Source organism: Sabethes cyaneus, chromosome 3, assembly GCF_943734655.1.
Source record: "Sabethes cyaneus chromosome 3, idSabCyanKW18_F2, whole genome shotgun sequence".
Lineage (NCBI taxonomy): Eukaryota > Metazoa > Arthropoda > Insecta > Diptera > Culicidae > Sabethes > Sabethes cyaneus.
Genome location: NC_071355.1, coordinates 243,089,449 through 243,108,313, shown reverse-complemented (window position 1 = coordinate 243,108,313; position 18,865 = coordinate 243,089,449). Strand labels below are relative to the sequence as shown.

Here is an 18,865-nt window from a genome sequence, read left to right as displayed (position 1 = left end):
GGTGGGGAAAATCCCCTTTGACATTAGGTTAGTAAAAGATTTACTGTATCACGGAAAAATAAAGAGGTCTAAATTAACAAATTCAACCAGAAGGTTGAAGACTCGAGCATCCTTTCCATTGATTTAATTCTTTTAAGTTTACCGTAGGAGCTCCGAAGGGTCCTACATTAAATGGTGACAGCGGTGAGATCCACTGTCACTACTCACACTACAGGCCCCGGAAGGCCCCACAATAAATCTTGAAATGGCTTTGCTCAAATTTCAAGCTTGCTAGAGGCCAAACACAAGTTTACAAGTTTTGAGCTTACATTTAACATTTTCTTCTGTCCATTTTTTTTATTCAAATTGAAAGTTCAGCTTCGAGGGTGGTTTTTTTCTGCATTCATTCCTCAAGATGGTGCATTTATACTTCGAAGTTTGTACTTCAGACACCATAGATCGCATGAATACATCTTATAACATACCTATTGTTAAAAAATTTCTTATTGTGAAACAACCATAAATTCCAACCGATTCTATTAATAACCTACAGCGCCTTGTTCCAAACCGTTCCCGACTCGACCCCGAATTGTTTTCCATTCTCTACCCAAAATCAATACTGTTAGAACACCACGGTGAAATGTAGAGCCGAAGAGTTCCAACTCGAGACAGCCAACTTCTAGCAAATACGCTTATTTTCAACACATTCAACCAACCCTTTGCTTGCTTGCCTGCCGTCCGTCCGGCCGTCCGCTGCGTGCCCCGGCCCGACCAGACAGCCACGTCCCACACCGACCGACGGCGGACGACGGTACATGCCGTGTAGGTGCGTACGTCCCATTACCGTGAGCTGCAGTGTGCCTACCGACGACGACGAGGACGACGACGACACACGGGAAAGCCCCCTGTTCATTATTGCGTATTTTTCCAGCGCCACTCGTGTTGCAAGCGCGGGCACCGTACACGTATGTACGTACATATATGTCCTCCTGCCGGGATCAACTACCACCACCATCACCGCTCACGTTTCACTCGTACGAGGGAAACGAGTGCAAGCAAGCAAGCAAGCAAGCAAGCAGTGAGCGGGAAAACCCCACGACGGCGGACGCCCGCATTTTCCACTCAGTGTAACCCTCTTATACGTACGCTTTCCACCACTGCATCGCATCACATCGCAGCAACGCATCCGACAAAAATCATCCGCTCGCTGCCATGCAACCTGCCATGCCAGCCAGCCAGCCAGCTAACCAGCAGCAGCAGCACACACACACAGACAACCTTCGTTTGTAAGTGTGCCCGGTAGTCCTGTACGTGTGCGCCCGTCTGTTGGAATATAACATGATTTTCCTTATCACATAATTTCCGCTCGCTTCACAGAAGCAGCAGCAGCATTCTCTGTCTCGGTTCGCTTTTCCCGACAGTTTCCAAACGGGAAGAATTGTATCGCACACATGCAAAAATGATTTAAATGCCGCTCCTGCAGCCGATTTGCCGCTTCCTGCAGCCAGCCAGCCACCGCGGCAACTAACTATTCAATATGGTTTCCTGCTGCAGCAACCGATTCGAATAAGACACTTTTGCAGTTACCGACCTCGTCGTAACTCTGTCGTCGTTTCCGTTCAGTAAGTCCTTATTTCGTCCTGTCAGCTCCCGTTGCGAGCCCTCCACCAAGCCACTTTCTCTCTCTCACTCTCGGTCCATCCGTGCTTCCATCCGTGCACTTTCTCGAAGTCAACCGACCACTCCAAACTGGTCTTTCTTCGGTTCCACAGCCCGTATGTATGCAATCCCAAACCGTTGTCGCTTTTTCTGACGTTTTCCCATTTCCTGTTGGCTTCGCTCCACACCATCGTCGTCGTCGTCGTCGTCGTTGAGAGGAAATTTTCTTCCCCCATCCCACCTCCCAACCAGTCGAATCCCCGTCTCCATCAGCTGGACGAGCGCGAATGCCTTTAAATATTCATGGAAAAAGGGAAAAGCCCAAGACATATAATGCGTCTTGCATCGAGAAAGGATCTTCCCCCCAGCCCTCCGGTTCTCTTGCTCCGCTCGCTCTGTCGCAAATTCAATAAAATATCTTCCTTGTAAGAAGAAATAATTTATTAAATCGCTTTATAAATACCTCACCCGGTTCCGGTTCCTACATCCCCCCCCTCGGGTTACGCATTCCGTTCCGCGAACCAAAATGACTTACGATCAGACAACGACGACAACGACGCAGGATGCACAGGAGGCTGCAGAGGGAAAAAAAGGAAGCAAGGCAAAAAAAAAGGATTGGCTTTAAGCCAACCGGTTAGCACAGAAGCATAGCAGAGTGCTTCACGGCATAGCACAACTTAGCCAGTAGCAAACGCACAGAAATTACGAACTCGCCCCACCATCCAGGACCACCCGGACCCGGACCCGAACCAGCACAGCAGCAGAGCAGAATTGCATTTCCCCCCGTCCCCGTTGTTGAGAATGGAGGACGACTTTTTCGGGGGAAAATATAAATATCTCGAAATGGGCTACCTTCTGCCGTTACCGCAGTATATCACCGAGGTATCATTTCCTTCCATTTCCATTTTCATTCAGCAGTGTGCCAACTTTTGCACAGCTTCCGACGGACGGGAATTCTAAGGGGAACGACTCTAAAATGAGAGAGGTGATTGAAAATCGATACATCTTCGAAGGAAGGTTTTACGTCTTTTTTTTGCGGCATTGCTTTCTCTAGCTTGGCTAGGAGCCGAATTTCGTGAGGCCGAAGAGAAAGGGAACCTGAATTCTGAATTAATTTGTAGGGCTTGGCCTTTTTGCTGTCATCTTAGAATTTCGAAACTAGGTAAAAGATATGCCACAATCCACACAATGTGTGTCGGTGTGTGTTTGTGTCAAGGTGGCGTGTCTTCAACTTTTTGCTGACGAGCTGAAAACCGATGCCAATTTCGGGTTGCCCACTGGATGCTGTGCTGTGGTCAGAAGTTGACAAATAGTGGTTAGAGAATTGGGGTTTTTGATCCTGTTCGAGAACGAGGACACGTGATGCGGAATCGTTGTGATATAATAAGTCAAATGAGCTGAATGCCGAAATCGAAATCGATTGGAACTTAATCCTTTCCACTCGCTAGGAGGCCAGCAGTACGATAATAATAATAATTGAGGAAGCCTAGTGGTGAGCCCCTGTAGCCACTGCCACCGTTCGGTGTGGTTAACATTAATCAAAAGTCGACAACCGTTCGGACCGAACCTGAACTAAATGCGAAACAGGAATTATAACTTCCGGCTCCGGGACTGTGCGGTGTGTTTATTAACAGAGCGTGCCACAGAGTGTGCGGCCTTTCGCTTGAAACAGTAGCAGTATTAAGTTTCATCTTTTCGAGTCAAACTTTCGAGTGTGTTAATTATGTTTCAATTATTTCGAAACTAGTTTTAATTTTTAAGCCACAGAAATTTAGTAGCGGCAGGTTTTCGCAGCACTTAAACAGTGCTGTGAAGCACCCTCTTTTGGTGGTTTGGTCCAGTGGCCAGAAAAATGTGTCGAATGATTAAAATGTTTGTTGAAAAAGAGCTCTTGCCATCATGCCTTAAACAAAGTATCAATTCATTTAATGTCACCAAAGCTAGGAACTAAAATGAGCTACCTCTTATACAAGTGGGTTTTTCATTGATGGACAAAAGACTTGTTCATACAAAGTAATACTGTGCCAATAAAAGTGCATCATTAAATAAACGATTACAATAACAATGAGTTCTGAAGCAAAGAAGGATACAACCAGAACTAAACTATCCTTTTGAACAGTCCAGAAGAGCGAGCAAATTAATAGTAATTTAATTAGAAAACGGTTGACCCTCGACGGTCGATCCGTAGCTAAACTTTCCACTTGGATGTGACGGTGAAGTACTCGTAAAATCTACCCAACTACTGTCGTCGTTGTCACTGGCATTTTGTGACACCATTTTACATATATACTATAATGTATAAAACAGCACGCAATGAAATGACCAATAAAACTCTAACCAAGTTGACGGTTTTATTGCCCTCCGTGTGGCTGCGTCGTCGCTTCACCTGAAATCGTCACCACCCCATTGTTCGATAATAAAATATGAATAAAAGTGATAATCTTTCTTGACTCCGGAGGAGTGGAAACTCCAGCTGCTGATAGACGCTTGATTGTGGCGACTTGGCTCGGTCTTACCGGTGCCGTGGTGTTTTCCGCCTTTGACTGTGTGATCTGAGAGATTAAATTTTTTTTTATGGGAATTGAAACCCATGAAGTGGATTAACATTCGAATGCATCGCTCTGTTCGAAATTATGTGCTGATCACGTTTAGTTGGCTTAGCAGTGCACTGGAAATTTTATCACCACCACCACCACCACCACCAGGCAGGGATGGTCGCAAACAATGTTTCTGTTGCGAGAAAACCAGTGTTCTCGTGAGTTTATAATAGCATAAAACTTTTTTTTATGGAGGAAGGCTTAAGTCCCTCACAAAACTTTGAAACCAGAATTGTCATCAGCTGAGTAAAGAAGGCGACTTGACTCTTTAGTGAGTTGAAAGGATTACAACTTCTATTTATACGGTATAATTTTCAATTACTGTCTTAGACTTAGCCCCAAGTGTGTTAGCACTGCCCAGCTAGCACCAACTCGTATATCAATGTACGAAAATTATCGTAAATAGCTCTTAACACATTTGAAATCGTAAATAAAGCTTGATAAAGTGGACCCAAGTTGATTTTCTATCGTATATAATGATAGAAACTGACATACATACGATTTTCAGCACAAAATTGTATAGCAGTACGAAGCAAGTCGCGCATAATCGGATATTATCGTATATAAATACTTATATAGTCGTAACGCTTAAAATCTTTCCTAATCACGTAATAGTACGGATATGCCGATTTTGCACATCAAATACGATTTATTATCTTTTATATACATATGAAAATGCCAGCTGGGTGGCTTAACAATGAAGTCCGCCATTATTTAAAAATTTTTCGTAAGAATAGTTCACAATATATGGAACGAACGGAAGAATATAGTATAACTATTGAAAAAACTGTTTACTATAGAACAAGACGTGGTATAAAGAGCGGAAAAATTGAAAAATAGTAACGTTACCTTACCAAATGGGAAGATTAGTGGGTTAATGTGGCTTACAGTACGAACCAATTTACAGCCATTTTTACAGCTGTCACTTATTTCGTGTGCAGTTTGATTTGCTATTTCATTATAAATAGACTCAAATCTAAAAAACGTCTGCAATAAAAGTGCAGATTTTTTTACGAAAACCATGGTTTAATTCGAAACACTCTTCGCATTTTTCGTCCATTTTATGTTCCACATAATCGTCCATAGTCATAGCAATTATTTCAAGCATATATCGTTTGCGAATCACTTTTACTCTTCAAGATAACAGGCCATAGTCAAAACACCATTATTTTTATTTTTTCTCATCGAGTTTTTTGTACCACAATATACTGCGCTTGATGTGCAGAAACTGTGGTCTCATCAAGACGGTCCAACATGCCACACGGCAGGAGCTACAATTGATTTATCAATACAAACGTTCAGCTAATAAATATTTACTCATATAATGAGTAGTGATCGACATCGGACCGGGTAAAGTCCGATCCGTACGAAATTTTGGAATCCGATTTTTTACCGGACCGGAACCGAAACGAAGCGTTCCGGAACCGGACCGGACCAGGTATTCCATTGAAAGTCCGGAAAAGTCCGGATCACTTTTAACAGCCACGGTGGAACCGATTACTAGAACTTGCTTTAAAAGATTAAATCATCTGAAATCATTGCGGAGGAAAGACAACTATTTCGCTCAATATTTCGCATTTTTTAAGGCTCCCAAACAACTCCAGCCAATGGAAAATTAGCAAATATCTGAGTGTCTATCCCACTTGAAACCAGACACTTCTCAACATTGGCGCTCATAATTTGATTTCAAAGAGCTCACCTTAAAAGTTATGTAATTATAGGACTGAGTTTTCTCGGCAATGGCAAGTTTATAACTTTTAAACTAAGCATCGTAGGACAAATTTTTATATGAAAATGCAATAAAATTTTCTCAGCAATCCAGGAAAAATATCAGTTGTAACAAGCTTTTCACAAAATTTTCCATGACGGCGGAGTATTCAATAGAAATGCCGGAAAACCCATATTCTAACTCTTAGGAAATTTTTCGTTTTGGAGTTTTTCATTATGGGGAAACTGGCAAGCACCAGTCTATCTTGCCGCATTTTTCAATTTTTTTTTAAATGAACTGATTTAAGAAACCGAAGACTCATACTAAAGGGAGAAGAAGCTTACACAGGATGGCAACTTGACACGAAAAATAAAATTCCCTGATTTTTCCAGGAAATGCGCTCATTCATATTTGAATTATTTTTCAATCAACGAGAAAAATTATCCAATTTCAGAAATTTTCTCGTCTAACTTACTCACTTCCATCTGTGTTTTCACATCACCTATCATCTTCTAGAGAAGTAGCTGCTGTTTCTCTGCTTTCAATACAAGAGACTTTAAAATGTTTTTCGACATTCTGAAATGACACTTTCACTAGACTTTCACGATCAAGTGATTTATCCCGCTTTTCAGTAAATTTCGTATCTGACAAAGTGATCTCAATTTCTGTACAAGCTACATATTCGTTTTCCAGCCACCGATGTTAGCTAAACTTTAACTCTAAAATAAAGTTCAATGGAAAAGTTTTGCATTTGCTCCATATGCCAACCATCCTGCAAGACTTGTCAGAACAACTCTCGTATATTTTCCCCATACAGCGGGTCTTAACCCGACCTACCGAAAAGGAGAAAGTTCCCCACCTACTCTATTTCCCTAGGCGGGTTCTCCAATCGCTTTCTCCTTTTCTGCTGACTGGAAAATTACACTCCGCGGATGAGTTCTCTATTTGTTCTTTTTTCCCGCGCAAGTTTACTCGCAAGCTCATGCCCAAGCAGAGGGTGAAAAATTGATAAGCATAACTGATTTGGCGGAGAGCACCGAAATTCAGAGGCTACGCGAATAAAAGAGGATGCTGATGGAAGGCCTGGAACGGGTTATTAAAAAATAGAAAATAAAATATTTGCAAGTAGCTCCTGGATTCCTTCAGAGATTTTCACAATCTTCACAAAACGTCTCCCAGCCAGCCACGAGGTACGACACTGATCTAATAAGCCAGTCGTCGTATGTTCGAATTTCGGTTGGGATAGACTGATACAGTAAATAGAATCGTAGCACTAAGTCAACAATTGCTTTGTACTCTAACAGTTGACTGCAAAGCCTGTCGACCAAAAGAGCTAAAAGCCAAATTTTATCGAAATGTAGTGACAACAATTTGCTTTTCTTTCCTCTTACAACCTCTTTAAAGGTAATGTAAAACGCAATTGGTTTTATTACGCCATCCTTGTTAGCTTGATAATATATAGCAGTGAGAAAAAAAAAAGTTATAGTGTTACAGATCAGATCGTTCTGCCTGATTAAATACGGTCTATGGCGACCGTAGAAGAATATCAGAAACATTTAATAGGCCATTTTGCCCGCCTAGCTAGCTTCGGGGTACGATACTAGCCTAACAAGCCAGTCGTCGTATGTTCGAATCTCGGCTGGGAGGTGCTGCTATAGAGTCAATAGAATCGCTGCACTAGCCCCGTAATTGTCCTGTACTCTAATAACCGGTGGCGAAGTCTGTCGATAAAGAAGGGTCAAGTTCACAATAGGACGTTTATACCTATGGCTTTGTTTTTTAATAGACCATTTCAGGCGAAAAACGGACACAATACGAGCAGAAGTACGAGAAAATAATCCTACAGTATGACAATGCTTCGTTCCTTGTTGGCAAACTCGATAAAACACTACTTGAAAACACTCAAATAGCATATTCTTCAGGCATTGCGCCGTTCGATTATTATTACTTGTTCTATTCGAAGGTTTACGATCATCAGGACATCAGGTGGTACCCCAAGAAACAAATTGAGTTTTGTTGCACTTTTAAAACGGTATTTAAGGCCAATTTTGGTGATAAAAACCATTATAAGGGTATAAAAAATTCAATATTACTTGAGATAAAGACAACAAAAAATGATTTGATTCTTGGATAACCTCAAAAAAGTGAAACTGTATGAAAACGAACAATGAAAACCATTACGGTACTGCCAGAAAAAGGAGAAAAGAAGTTGTAACTAGCAACTGGGTAACAATTTGAATGATTCGTATGTCATATTAGGAAACGAGTGGGGTCCGTCCCCGATTTACTACGTACGAACAAGCTTTTCCATGAAACTCTTTTCAATCTCCTGTGTCAGCCGCAACGCAGCGTAAATTTTGCCATATTATAAACAAATAGTAAAAATTAACTGACATGGATTGTCTTATTGAATGTTTCTGGTCGGCTTATCAAAATCTAGCACTATACAATTTATGAGCAATCTTTTGTGATGGTTCTTTAAACTTCCAACAGTAGAAAACGTCCGGATGCAGACAGTTATTGGCTCATAGTGAATATAATTTCAAATCATCGGCATACATCAGCTTGCATCCGGCTCCAAGTGGCAAAGCAATATCGTTCACAAACAAAAACGCCAAAATCGAAGCGGTCCCATGTTGCTGCCTTGTGGTACACCCGGTGTGGTTGGCAAACTAGGAAGAGAAGCAGCAGTCATGCTGCAAACGCTGAATACTGCCACAGCATAGTTGGGTACTGAGTCAGTCACAAAATTTTCTGCAGCAGTATTTTATGGCTTATACGATCAAACGCAGCCTTTAAATCCGTGTAGATCACATCGATTTATGCCTTTTGTTCCATGTGTAATTTATAAGTAGACGTTAAATCAAAAAGCTTCGTGCTTACGACCAGACTAAATTCATGTTGGTCGGTGGAAATATAATATTTTGATCTAGCGAGAAAATAAAATTACTTTCAAATAACTAAGACGCAGCAGAAAGACTAGTGATGCCATGATAGTTTGGAACGTTCCGACGGTCACCACGCGTAAATGATTGCTTTTAGATAGTTGGAAATTTTCCGCGCTTAAACGATTTATTGAGTATGATTGCCATTACCATATGATTACCAAGTTTTGTGTAAAACTCGGAAGTCTACAGGTTAAATGTTCGTTTGGTGGCATGGATTATAAATGTTCCATCGTTCACGAGATTGGTGGCCAAACCAACTGTGAAACCAATAGGTACAAGTACGTAGCAACATATAGTCGCATCACAATACCTTATTTCTCGGACGTACCCTGTGTGAACGAACGTTTTCTTGAAAAATAGAACATGGTCTTTGCTACTATTATTTGAACTTTTCCACCACCGCAAAAAATTTGTTAAAAAACTTTTTCCAAATAACATTTTGAATTGCTTAGAAAAATGAGACGCCATGCGATCGTGGCTGACAAAGGGAAAAAGGCAATTAGGTATGTGTAGCGTTTGTCAGTGATTCCACTGACCTAAAGAGTGGCTCACGATAGCGTCTGTCCCGGTGCGTACTCTACTACGAACATTCAAGCTACTACGGTTAGAACTGAGACTGTCACCAATCCCCCATTTGATATTACTTGTGTTATATCGTGAATACATACACAAATAGCATGGGTCAACACTCAACAAGCAGCAATTTGGGTTTTATTGCACCCTTATAATGCCTTTTATGACCAGAATTGGTCATGAAATCCGCAATAAGAGTGTATTAAAATGCATATTGTTACTTAGGACTGCTTTACCGAAGTGTAGCTGGAGATTGTTACAAAAATGATACTAGTTCGAGGTGAAACCTCCTGTCTAAGTACAAATTATTCTTACTTCCCGTACCCTGGCTGGCTCTAGGAGCGAAATTTATACTGATCCGTTAAACCGTGCTAAATGGGATCATAGACAACAAACATGTAGAATATTGTCTGTACTAGCAAATTATTCTTGCTAGTCTAGACATTTGTTTTAGGATTTTTTGGGAAGATATTTTATTATTTTATAATATCGGCAGTCCTACTTACTGAAAACCGATGTTTATATTTTGTCCAATGTACAGTTCGGGTACGGTTGGTAACTTTTGCCCTTTTCGAAAATAATAAAGCATTTTTTCTCACTAAATCGTCGACTCGCCAAACCGGTGCAGTTCAAAATCAAACTCTTGATAACAAGAATTCGAAGAGTTGAAAGAAAAAAATTAAACCGCAGACCGTAATGTCGAAGAATGTTCAACATCCATTTTCAATGGAGTGAATACCATGAAACTCAGTTTTTAAATAATGTTAATGTTGTTTGCGGTGTAACAGCGAATCAGGATTTCTAATTAGAATGAAATTTGACTGACGGAAAAGTTTGTGAAAACACTAACGCTCTTAAACAAGAAGTCTGCTATTCGAAACAAGTTTTAGAGGTTAAGTTAAAAATTGCGGCTTTTTATCAAAAGAATGATCACATCTCCCAAGTAACACACTTGGTTTTAAATAAGAATCGACCGCAGATTTAAAACAAATCGAATGGCTGAGCTTTCGTTTACCCATACTTAATTAAAATCAGATTAGGACTGAAACAGCGCAAGAAACGAGCTAAAACATGACATGTTTGTGAAATATTTCAAAGTGACGCTTATGCGTTGCATGTGTATTCATACTAAATATCCCCGTACGTATCCTCAATCGAGTGCAGAGCTATAGAGTATTTTCTTTGAAAATTCCTTAAAAATTAGTTTCTCATACTTAGCTTATGTTGGTTGCATTTTACAAGAGTATATGGTTCTAGGCGATTATTGAAGGACTCAAAACACATGTTTTTGCAGAAGATTACAAATGTCTAGAACCTTTTCTTACAAAGTTATTTAAGCTTTATTTTTCCTTAACTTCACGAACCAAAAGCGATAACTTTGTAAGGAAAGAACTTAGAGATTTACATCCTTCTGCAAAAACGTGTATTTTGAGTCCATCATTAATCGCCTAGAACTATAAATTCTTGTAAATACCAACTTAAGCCAAGCCAAACCAAGTATGAAAAACTAATTTTTAAAGAATTTCCTAGGAAAATGCTTTGTAGCTCTGCACTCGAGAGAGTGCTCTCATGGTTGGGTGGTTGGGGACAAGCAGAACCCATACAAGTTTATAGTACTTGACTTAAGCTTTAAGATGAAGTGCTGATTTCATAAATCCGCTTGGTCCATTTTACCCCATAGGCTCGTGAAGCTATGAAAATTTAAAGCATGATCATGCGATAACTTTGCAAGTAAAGATCCAAGAGATTCGCGGTCTTCTACAAAAACGTGTGTTTTGAGTGCTTCGATAATTGCCTAGAACATTGTATTCTTGTAGAATGCAACTAAGAAAAGCTAAGTATGGAAAACCAATTTTTTAAGAAGTTTTAAAGAATACGCCCTATAGTTCAGCACTCGATAAAGATAAAAAAATTTTTCTTCGGCAAAGTTGCTTGTTTTTACATTATTTACAACTTTGCTGAAGAAACTATGTCTATATTTCCTAACACAAAAAAGTTATTTTTTGTTAAATTCAACTGTTTTCTGAATATTTTTCTAAAAAAAGTGTTGCAAGTGTTACTTGGGCTATTGTTTTGAAAGGAATTTGATGGAGATGCTTTGATGATTTTTACTAAACTTTACTATACTATTTTTTAGAGTTCTGTTGGTTTTCACTCCTAAATAAACCTTCAACAAAAAAGATCTATTCAAAACATATATGCCAAACGGGCCTTTACTCGGTTAGTAAAATTTTTTACCCTTTATGGATAGGCTTTTTAACCTTCATTAAAAATTAAAACGCCTTTAAAAATTCATGTGGAACCTAATGGCTGCATCTCCGGTAGAATTTGAACTAAACTCCACACTAAAATTACTGCAAACAGCTTAATTTAAAATGAGCTGAACAACAATTACTTTTCAGCTTCATTTTGGCTGTGCTTCGTAACAAATGTTGTCATTAATTAGCGAAATATTTCGGAAAACCAACATGCTCATGTTTGCATGTTTGAGGTCACAGTGAATTTATTCCTCAAGTCTTGTTAATTATTGTTATACTGCCCCGCTAAACAAGCAGCGAATTTTTCAACAACAGCAAAGCGACCACCCCACGGTGAATGCCGGGGTTTGCGTTCCACACAAATAATCCGTTAAATAACGCCCGACTGCGGCCTAGAGCTTCTTTATCGGTATTCAATAAATTTAATAATAATTAACAAACTGCGTGACGCCAGTACATTTTAATTACTTTTTTAGCTTTAACTACAAACGGCGGCGCGGCATAACTCCCGGCTCTCACCAGTCCCCGGGTTCGCGTATACTAATTAACCAGCCAGAAACATCGGCAGACCGAGAGTACCGAAATCATTAAAAATAATAATACCGAGATTGGCTGTGCCGTAAATACCTTCATCGGAATGATTGCGATTTTAGTTTGCTTTTTTTTTATTCATTGTATTTCCCATTTCGCTCGGCTCGACATTGCCGAAAATCTAAGCACGTTTCCCAGGTGCCGTTTGCCGGCGTGTATGACTGATGATGGCCGCCAGTCTCTCGGTCCCCGCCGGGTCGAATTTGACTGCCTTCGCAAATTTTGCCCCGCAGAGCCCAAAATGAGAGGCAAAAAAAACACAAACGCTGCTAAAAGCGACTATGCACAGAACCCCGGAATTAATGGCAATCTCCCACGAACCCGTTCCCCCGCTAGCTAGCACCCCCTCCCGCTAGCATCGAAACGTTTCCCAACATCGAGAGCACCCGAGATGGCACCGCTGCTGCTGCTGCTGCTTCTAACCGCCACAGCCGCAGCAACGTCCAACGTCGGCATGTCGGCATACTTTCGAAAGGGAAACGTTGTAAATCACCCTGGAGACCAATTACTATCGGAGTCCCAGGCAGGCAGACGTGTACACAGAGCAGTGTGCTCTTTTTTGTCGTCCCAAACTCTCGTACCACGCTCGGTCTTCCACTTGCCCCCATGCTAGGAAATCCCCCTGGGATGGGAGGACACGGGAAAAACACAACAACGTAATGCCACACCGCCGAACTGAACCGAACCGAACCAAACGGCGGAACGGAACGGAACCGAACCGAGCGCTGACTCAGGTTCAGGTTCCGGTGTGCTGTCTCAAAAATTTTGCGGCCCGAAAAATCCACCACCCGCCACCGAAAGTTGGACGGCCGCTGGCCGTTCGTCGAAAGCTTTTCCGAGAAGCGAAAGGATCTTCAAATAATTTGTTGTCAAAAAATTCTAGTTTTGCACTGCAATTTACTATTTTCTTTTAATTTTGGTAAAAAGAACGGTAATTTTTCTGTGAGCCTGAGCCTGAGAGCCTGAGTTGTTGGATGCATTATAAAGGATCCCACAGCATAAACTTGCCTCAGGCCTTGTTCCAGACAGAACTAAACCGGAAAACGTATCCTTTCCCTCAGGCCGTTACCATCCAGGTAATTCAGCCACTCGTAAACTAGATAAAACTCGAAACAATAAAACTAAAACCGACGGTCGTCGTCGTCGACGTAACTCCGCAGTCGCAGTCTGGAACGGATTGCTTGCTAGTTCCCATCAAAAACTACCAAACATCAGTCAGTCAGGAGGCACCTAACTAGCCTCGGAAAAAATTCAAACTTCCAACGCCCGGCAAAGGCCTACCCAACCGGGAATGTTGGCTTAGTACCCAGTTCCAGCTGCCACCCGGTTGGCTAAAAAATAAAAAGCACAGCCTCCCCCCCGCAAGAAAACAAAGAATATGCAGATATCTAACCGAAATTTTTTAAAATCTACCGCATGCCAAATCAGCAACCAGCCGAGCTGCTGTGCAACTTACTGACTGGCAACGGAACCCAAGCGAAGCCGGTTCTTTCGGTGCTGCTGCTGGGAAAATCGAAATTCTAATCTGCCTGCCTTGCAGCAGCGGCGCAGCGTCTAGGCCGGGTTCGAAAACTCCGGCATAACCTGCAAAAGCCGATGCCGGAGCGGAGCAGCAATACTAATTGTAAAATTGCAGTGGAAATCATTGTCGGCCGACCTGTGCCTAGTACGTATGTGTTATGTACAATCTACAACTAGCTGCTAGCTAGCTAGTCCTAGCTAGGACTAGGACTAGCTGGATGACTGCTCCTTTTGAAGCCCCGACCGGCGGCCGCCCCAAAAGAGTCAGACTCAGACTCAGCTATTCCGAAATTGAAATGCTTCAATCTTTCTGAACCGTCGGGCGGTGGGCGGGCGGGCGGCCGGACTGGTTCATTTCCCGGCTCGCAGGCTTTCTCTGACGATTGCAATTTTTTGGACAGGCCACCAAAAAAAAGGATCAAGAACGACGGAACGACGTTCCGGCTTTTACCGTTTTGTGGTAGTTATTTTCTGTTTTGTTTCGTTTGTTCTAACGATGGTTTATGACAAATTCGTGAAAAATGGTCTGCTTGCTCTGCTGCCAACCGAGGCGCAAAACTATCGTCCGGATCTCCTTCACACGGCTCTGGCTGTGTGCCTCGTCAAATCTCTCAGTCTTCGAATTTACCTCTATTTAAAAATGTGTGTGTGATTTGCTTTTCCTTGTTGTGTGTTATTTCTGTTCATTTACTGTTGTTTTTCTTCGTTTTTTCTTTAAATTAATATCACTCACTACTACACACTATAAGGACTATTAGATATTTGTTTTGCTCTATGTACGAACAAGGATACAACTTACGCTCCTGCTGCTGACTCCCGCTTGTTTTACAAGTATCGTTGAATGTTTCGTAATGTGAGCGTAGAAGGGTGAACCCCCCGCGCTCATTCAGAAAATAAAAACTATTGAAAAATCAGATCCAAGAGTCTTTCGTATGACAAATGTTTTTTTGTTTGTTTGCTTGTGTATGAATGGCTATTGTTTTTTTTTCTGTTTGCTGTAAAAGTGGTGTATGAGTGTGTGTACTTTCAAAACTATTTTGTAGGTGTGTAAGTGTGATCTCATGATTAGCATCGCGTTAGGAATCGGCTTACGTGCTATCTTGTCAATGGCAACGCATTTGGCAACCCTGCCGCACTGTACCTGCTGCGGATGCTGCTGTCGGTCAGCAGATGCAAACAGATCGCTATTAGTACTAATCCTAGCAAACCTCGCCGGCTGGTCCTTGCGGTGGCCGCATTGTTGTAGGTGAGTTCCTCGTTCTTGACGACCTCGTTCGGGTGTTTGTCGTACTCGTTCGTCTTCTTCGTCGGCTTATTGTTCTGATGTGCATTGGACGGTGGATTGTTATTATTATAATTATTACTATTACTATAAGCACCAGAGCCGCTTCCACTGCTGCCACCGTAGTTGTAATTGTTGATTGCCGTCCTCGGCGGCGAAGGAGTGTAATGATGCTGGTGTCGACCGTTTCCGCCATTGTTGTTGACCGATGGAGTCGACGGAACTGGTCGCTGCTGGCCACCGTTCCACACCGGCCAGTTCACCGTGCTCTGCACTATGTTGCCCTGGCTGCTGTTCACCGTCGAGGACGGAAGCAGTCTCGTCGATGGATCGAACCCATCCAGCGAACCACTGGCATTGGTGTTGATCGATACACCGCTGCTGCCACTGACCGCGTTGCCGTTGCCACCCGGCGAACTGCCACCGTCGGCCGACGTCGACGAAGGAATATTATTATTACTAGACGTTACGTTTGGATGCGGATGCTGATCGTCGGCGCAGCAAACCTTAAATACCACCTTCATGTTGTTGGTGGAACACCGTCCACCTATCCTTCGGTGGAGATCGTCCTTGGACGAGGTCGAAATAAAATAGTAATCATTCCCTGGTAGGAACTCTAGACCACCGGGTTGCGGTGTAAATGGCCGGAATGTGATAGTAAAGAACATCAGTTTGTTCGGTTTGTCACAGATTGCGATGATGCGCGGATCGTGGTTCGTTATCCGGCAGGTTTCGTACTCCACCTTCGACACATTGTAGATAATGTACTTCTCCGTTTCATTGTCGAACGTGCCCGGCTCATACACTGGACAAATGATATGGACCTGATCGTACTCGAAGGCCGAATTGCCCTTGTTCACATCGATTATGTGATCGGTGTTGTCAATCCGGAATATGCTGTTCGTCGTATTCCAGTGCATGTAGAACGTTTTGGCACAGTGCAACACGGTGGTCATCATCAGCAGCTGCAGACAAACGAGCAGCCCCAGGGTCAAATACGAACAGGTTCGAATACTGGGTAGTAACTTTAGCCGCGTGTTCAGTAGCCTGTATTTCCGTCGCTTCGTCGTAATGCTGTTGGTGGCAGTTTGTCGTTGGTGGTGACGATTCACCTCGGTGACGTCACCCTTAATCTTCTTCTTGCTATATTTATTCATCTTTTCAGCATGGTACTCCTACCCACCGAAAACCGCTGATAGCTCCCTGCTTAGATGCACACACTTCCTTCGGTTTCTGCCCAATTGTTAAAATCTCTATTCCATTCAAATGATCGCCCGAATCACTAAAATGTATCACTTCTGGCTACGCGCGCGTGTATGTGTGTGTGTTTGTCTGTTCCCAAACCGCGGTCGTTTCAATGTTCCCAACTATGGAACTGGTTGACCGTGTCTGTTTTGTCAGTCGATTCCAAGGCGCTTCGCCTGTCGAACTCGTTCTTCCGAGGCGGCTACGGCGACGGCGACGAATCCAGAAAAGCAGACCACAAAAAGCAAAGAAGTAGCACCATTAGCCACTTACATTGTCTGTGTCTGTTTCTGCCTCTCCGTTCCTTGGGTTGCAGGGTTGTTGTCTGTCTGTCTGCGAAATGTTTTATATTGGTCTCGGTTGATTTTCACTTCTTCACCGCACTAATTCGAGGCCCCATCCGAAACACGCATCACATTTTCCCCGTTACTCATTTGTCAAATGCAGACGAAAACAACGTACACAAAAAAAATCCTATTCTCGGTTGCGTCAGCTATCTGCTCGTCTTCATGATTAATGTATAATCCTCGTGATTTTCGGGATGAACCACAATTCCACCATGTAAATCAAAACATTAGCATTCACTTTTCGACTATCCTTACGAAGACAACCGAACCGAGCGAGCTGTTATGTGTTATTTTTCTTCCGTAGTACACTCACTGACTAGGACCTGGCTGAAGTGTCAGAAACTTTCCGACTTTAACGTTACCAGTAGATATTGATTGTTCATTTACATTTTTCTTCGCTTCACACACTTCGGCTGGAGGGACCGTTGCGCCTGTTTTCCTCACGGCAGACGATTTTTGTGTGTAAGTTTTTGCTGCTGCTTCTTCCTCTTCTTCCCCTTCTGCCGCAACTTCACCACTTCGGACAGCTTCTTCGTTTCCGTCGTGCACACTTTGCTGGTCTTCTTCCTTCTCTCAATTATTGAACAACTATTCGAAAACCACAGTGTGCGCACTCTTCTTCGCTCGCACTTTCTCTCCCATCGGTGCGGCCTATACTAGCTAGCTGGCTATTAGCTTCCTCGGAAACTTCTTCGCAGACTTTTCCTCACATTCGAACACTACTAGAACAAACGACGGTGGAAAATTTATCAGAGGCAATTTTTCATTTTTCTTCCCCGTCGTCGTCGTCGTCGTCGCAGAACCGTAAAAATATAAATATACCCCGATACACTTCACCGACGGTTGCACATCTCCGAGCGCTCGCTAGAGTGTCGCGATTGGTTGAACGAACAACACAAAAAAATCACTCAATATTTCGATTCAAACACGATATTCTTCAACATCTAATTCCTTGCGCTCGTTCCTTCTCATAAATCATTTGCACCTCGAGCAATCGACACCGAGGCGGGCTGCGCTTTCCCCCGACCAACCATCGGCGGGACACACATCATCAATGCAAGAGCAAACTAGCACTTTGATTTTTCCTCTTCTGGTAGAAATTCTCCATTCATTTAAACACTCGTAAGGGCTCAGCGAAGCAGAGGCCTAGGCTCTTCTTGTGCAAGGGCACACCGAAAATATCTACGTAAAAACACACATATTTTACTGGCTGCGGTCCGAGAGAAGGAAGCGAAAACAGCACCTCCGCAATCGGAGTGCGGGAGCGAGAGAATTGAGACCTCTTCTCTTCTGCTGTTGCTGCTGGCGACTCAGTCTGCTTCTTCTTCCGTGTCTTCTTCCTTTTCCAATCTGGTCCTCGGAAATTCAAAGGAAAAAAAAAAACTTCAAATTGTATGTTTCTTACTACCGTGTCTTCCCGAACTCGGAACCCGTGGGTTATGTTTTTCTTAGCCACAATAATCGCACAACATTAGCACATCAACTTCTACTCTAGACACAACATGTGCAGAATGCCCAACCTAGCAGGGCCACCACCAATTAAATAAAAGTGTGTATAGATGGCTATTTCACCGACTCTTCCGAAGATGCTTTCTTTTGGCTGTAAAACACACCACACTCTTTGGGTAGAGAAAAAATCCATTAACGGCAGCGCGGACGAGACCAATTTCAATTCATTTCGGGACACAATACAAACGCATACTAAACACCAGACCAGTCCGTCACGGCCATCAAGCCAGTCAGAAGCAGCAGCAGCAGCAGCAGTAGAAGCAGAAGCAGAAAAGTCGATCAAAACTCCGAGAGAGAGAGAGCGCGCGCGAGAGAAAGCAAACCGCTAGCGAGACGATACCATAGAATCATGCAACTGAAAACATACACGCACACCAGCGCGCAGCGCCTGCTTCGACTGAACTGAAGAATGTAAGATGAGCGAGAGGATAATTGCAAGTTAGGTTACAGATTTTATCGAAATTGCATTACTTTCAACTGGAATCAATTTCCCCCATAAAATTTAACAGAAATCAAACTAGCATTTAATTGAACCGACGACCAATTTTACGACATTTTTTACCGGAAAAACTTCAATTCTTTTAAACTCCTGCTCCTCTTCACACCCCATCCAAGGAAGATCCGTATCAAGCAACATTCCATTCGCCA

General features: G+C 42.5%; 1 protein-coding gene across 1 annotated transcript; it reads right to left on the bottom strand.

Moving 5' to 3' along the window:
* Positions 1-12,612: 12,612 nt before the first annotated feature.
* On the bottom strand, positions 12,613-18,316 carry LOC128741211 (uncharacterized). Its single transcript, XM_053836852.1, has one exon. The coding sequence runs from the start codon at positions 16,271-16,273 to the stop codon at positions 14,930-14,932; it is 1,344 nt and encodes a 447-aa protein (XP_053692827.1). The 5' UTR covers positions 16,274-18,316; the 3' UTR covers positions 12,613-14,929.
* Between the last annotated feature and the right edge of the window lie 549 nt (positions 18,317-18,865).

Coding starts and splice junctions, on each gene's coding strand:
- LOC128741211 (XM_053836852.1), bottom strand. CDS start 16,273: ATGAATAAATATAGCAAGAAGAAGATTAAGGGTGACGTCACCGAGGTG.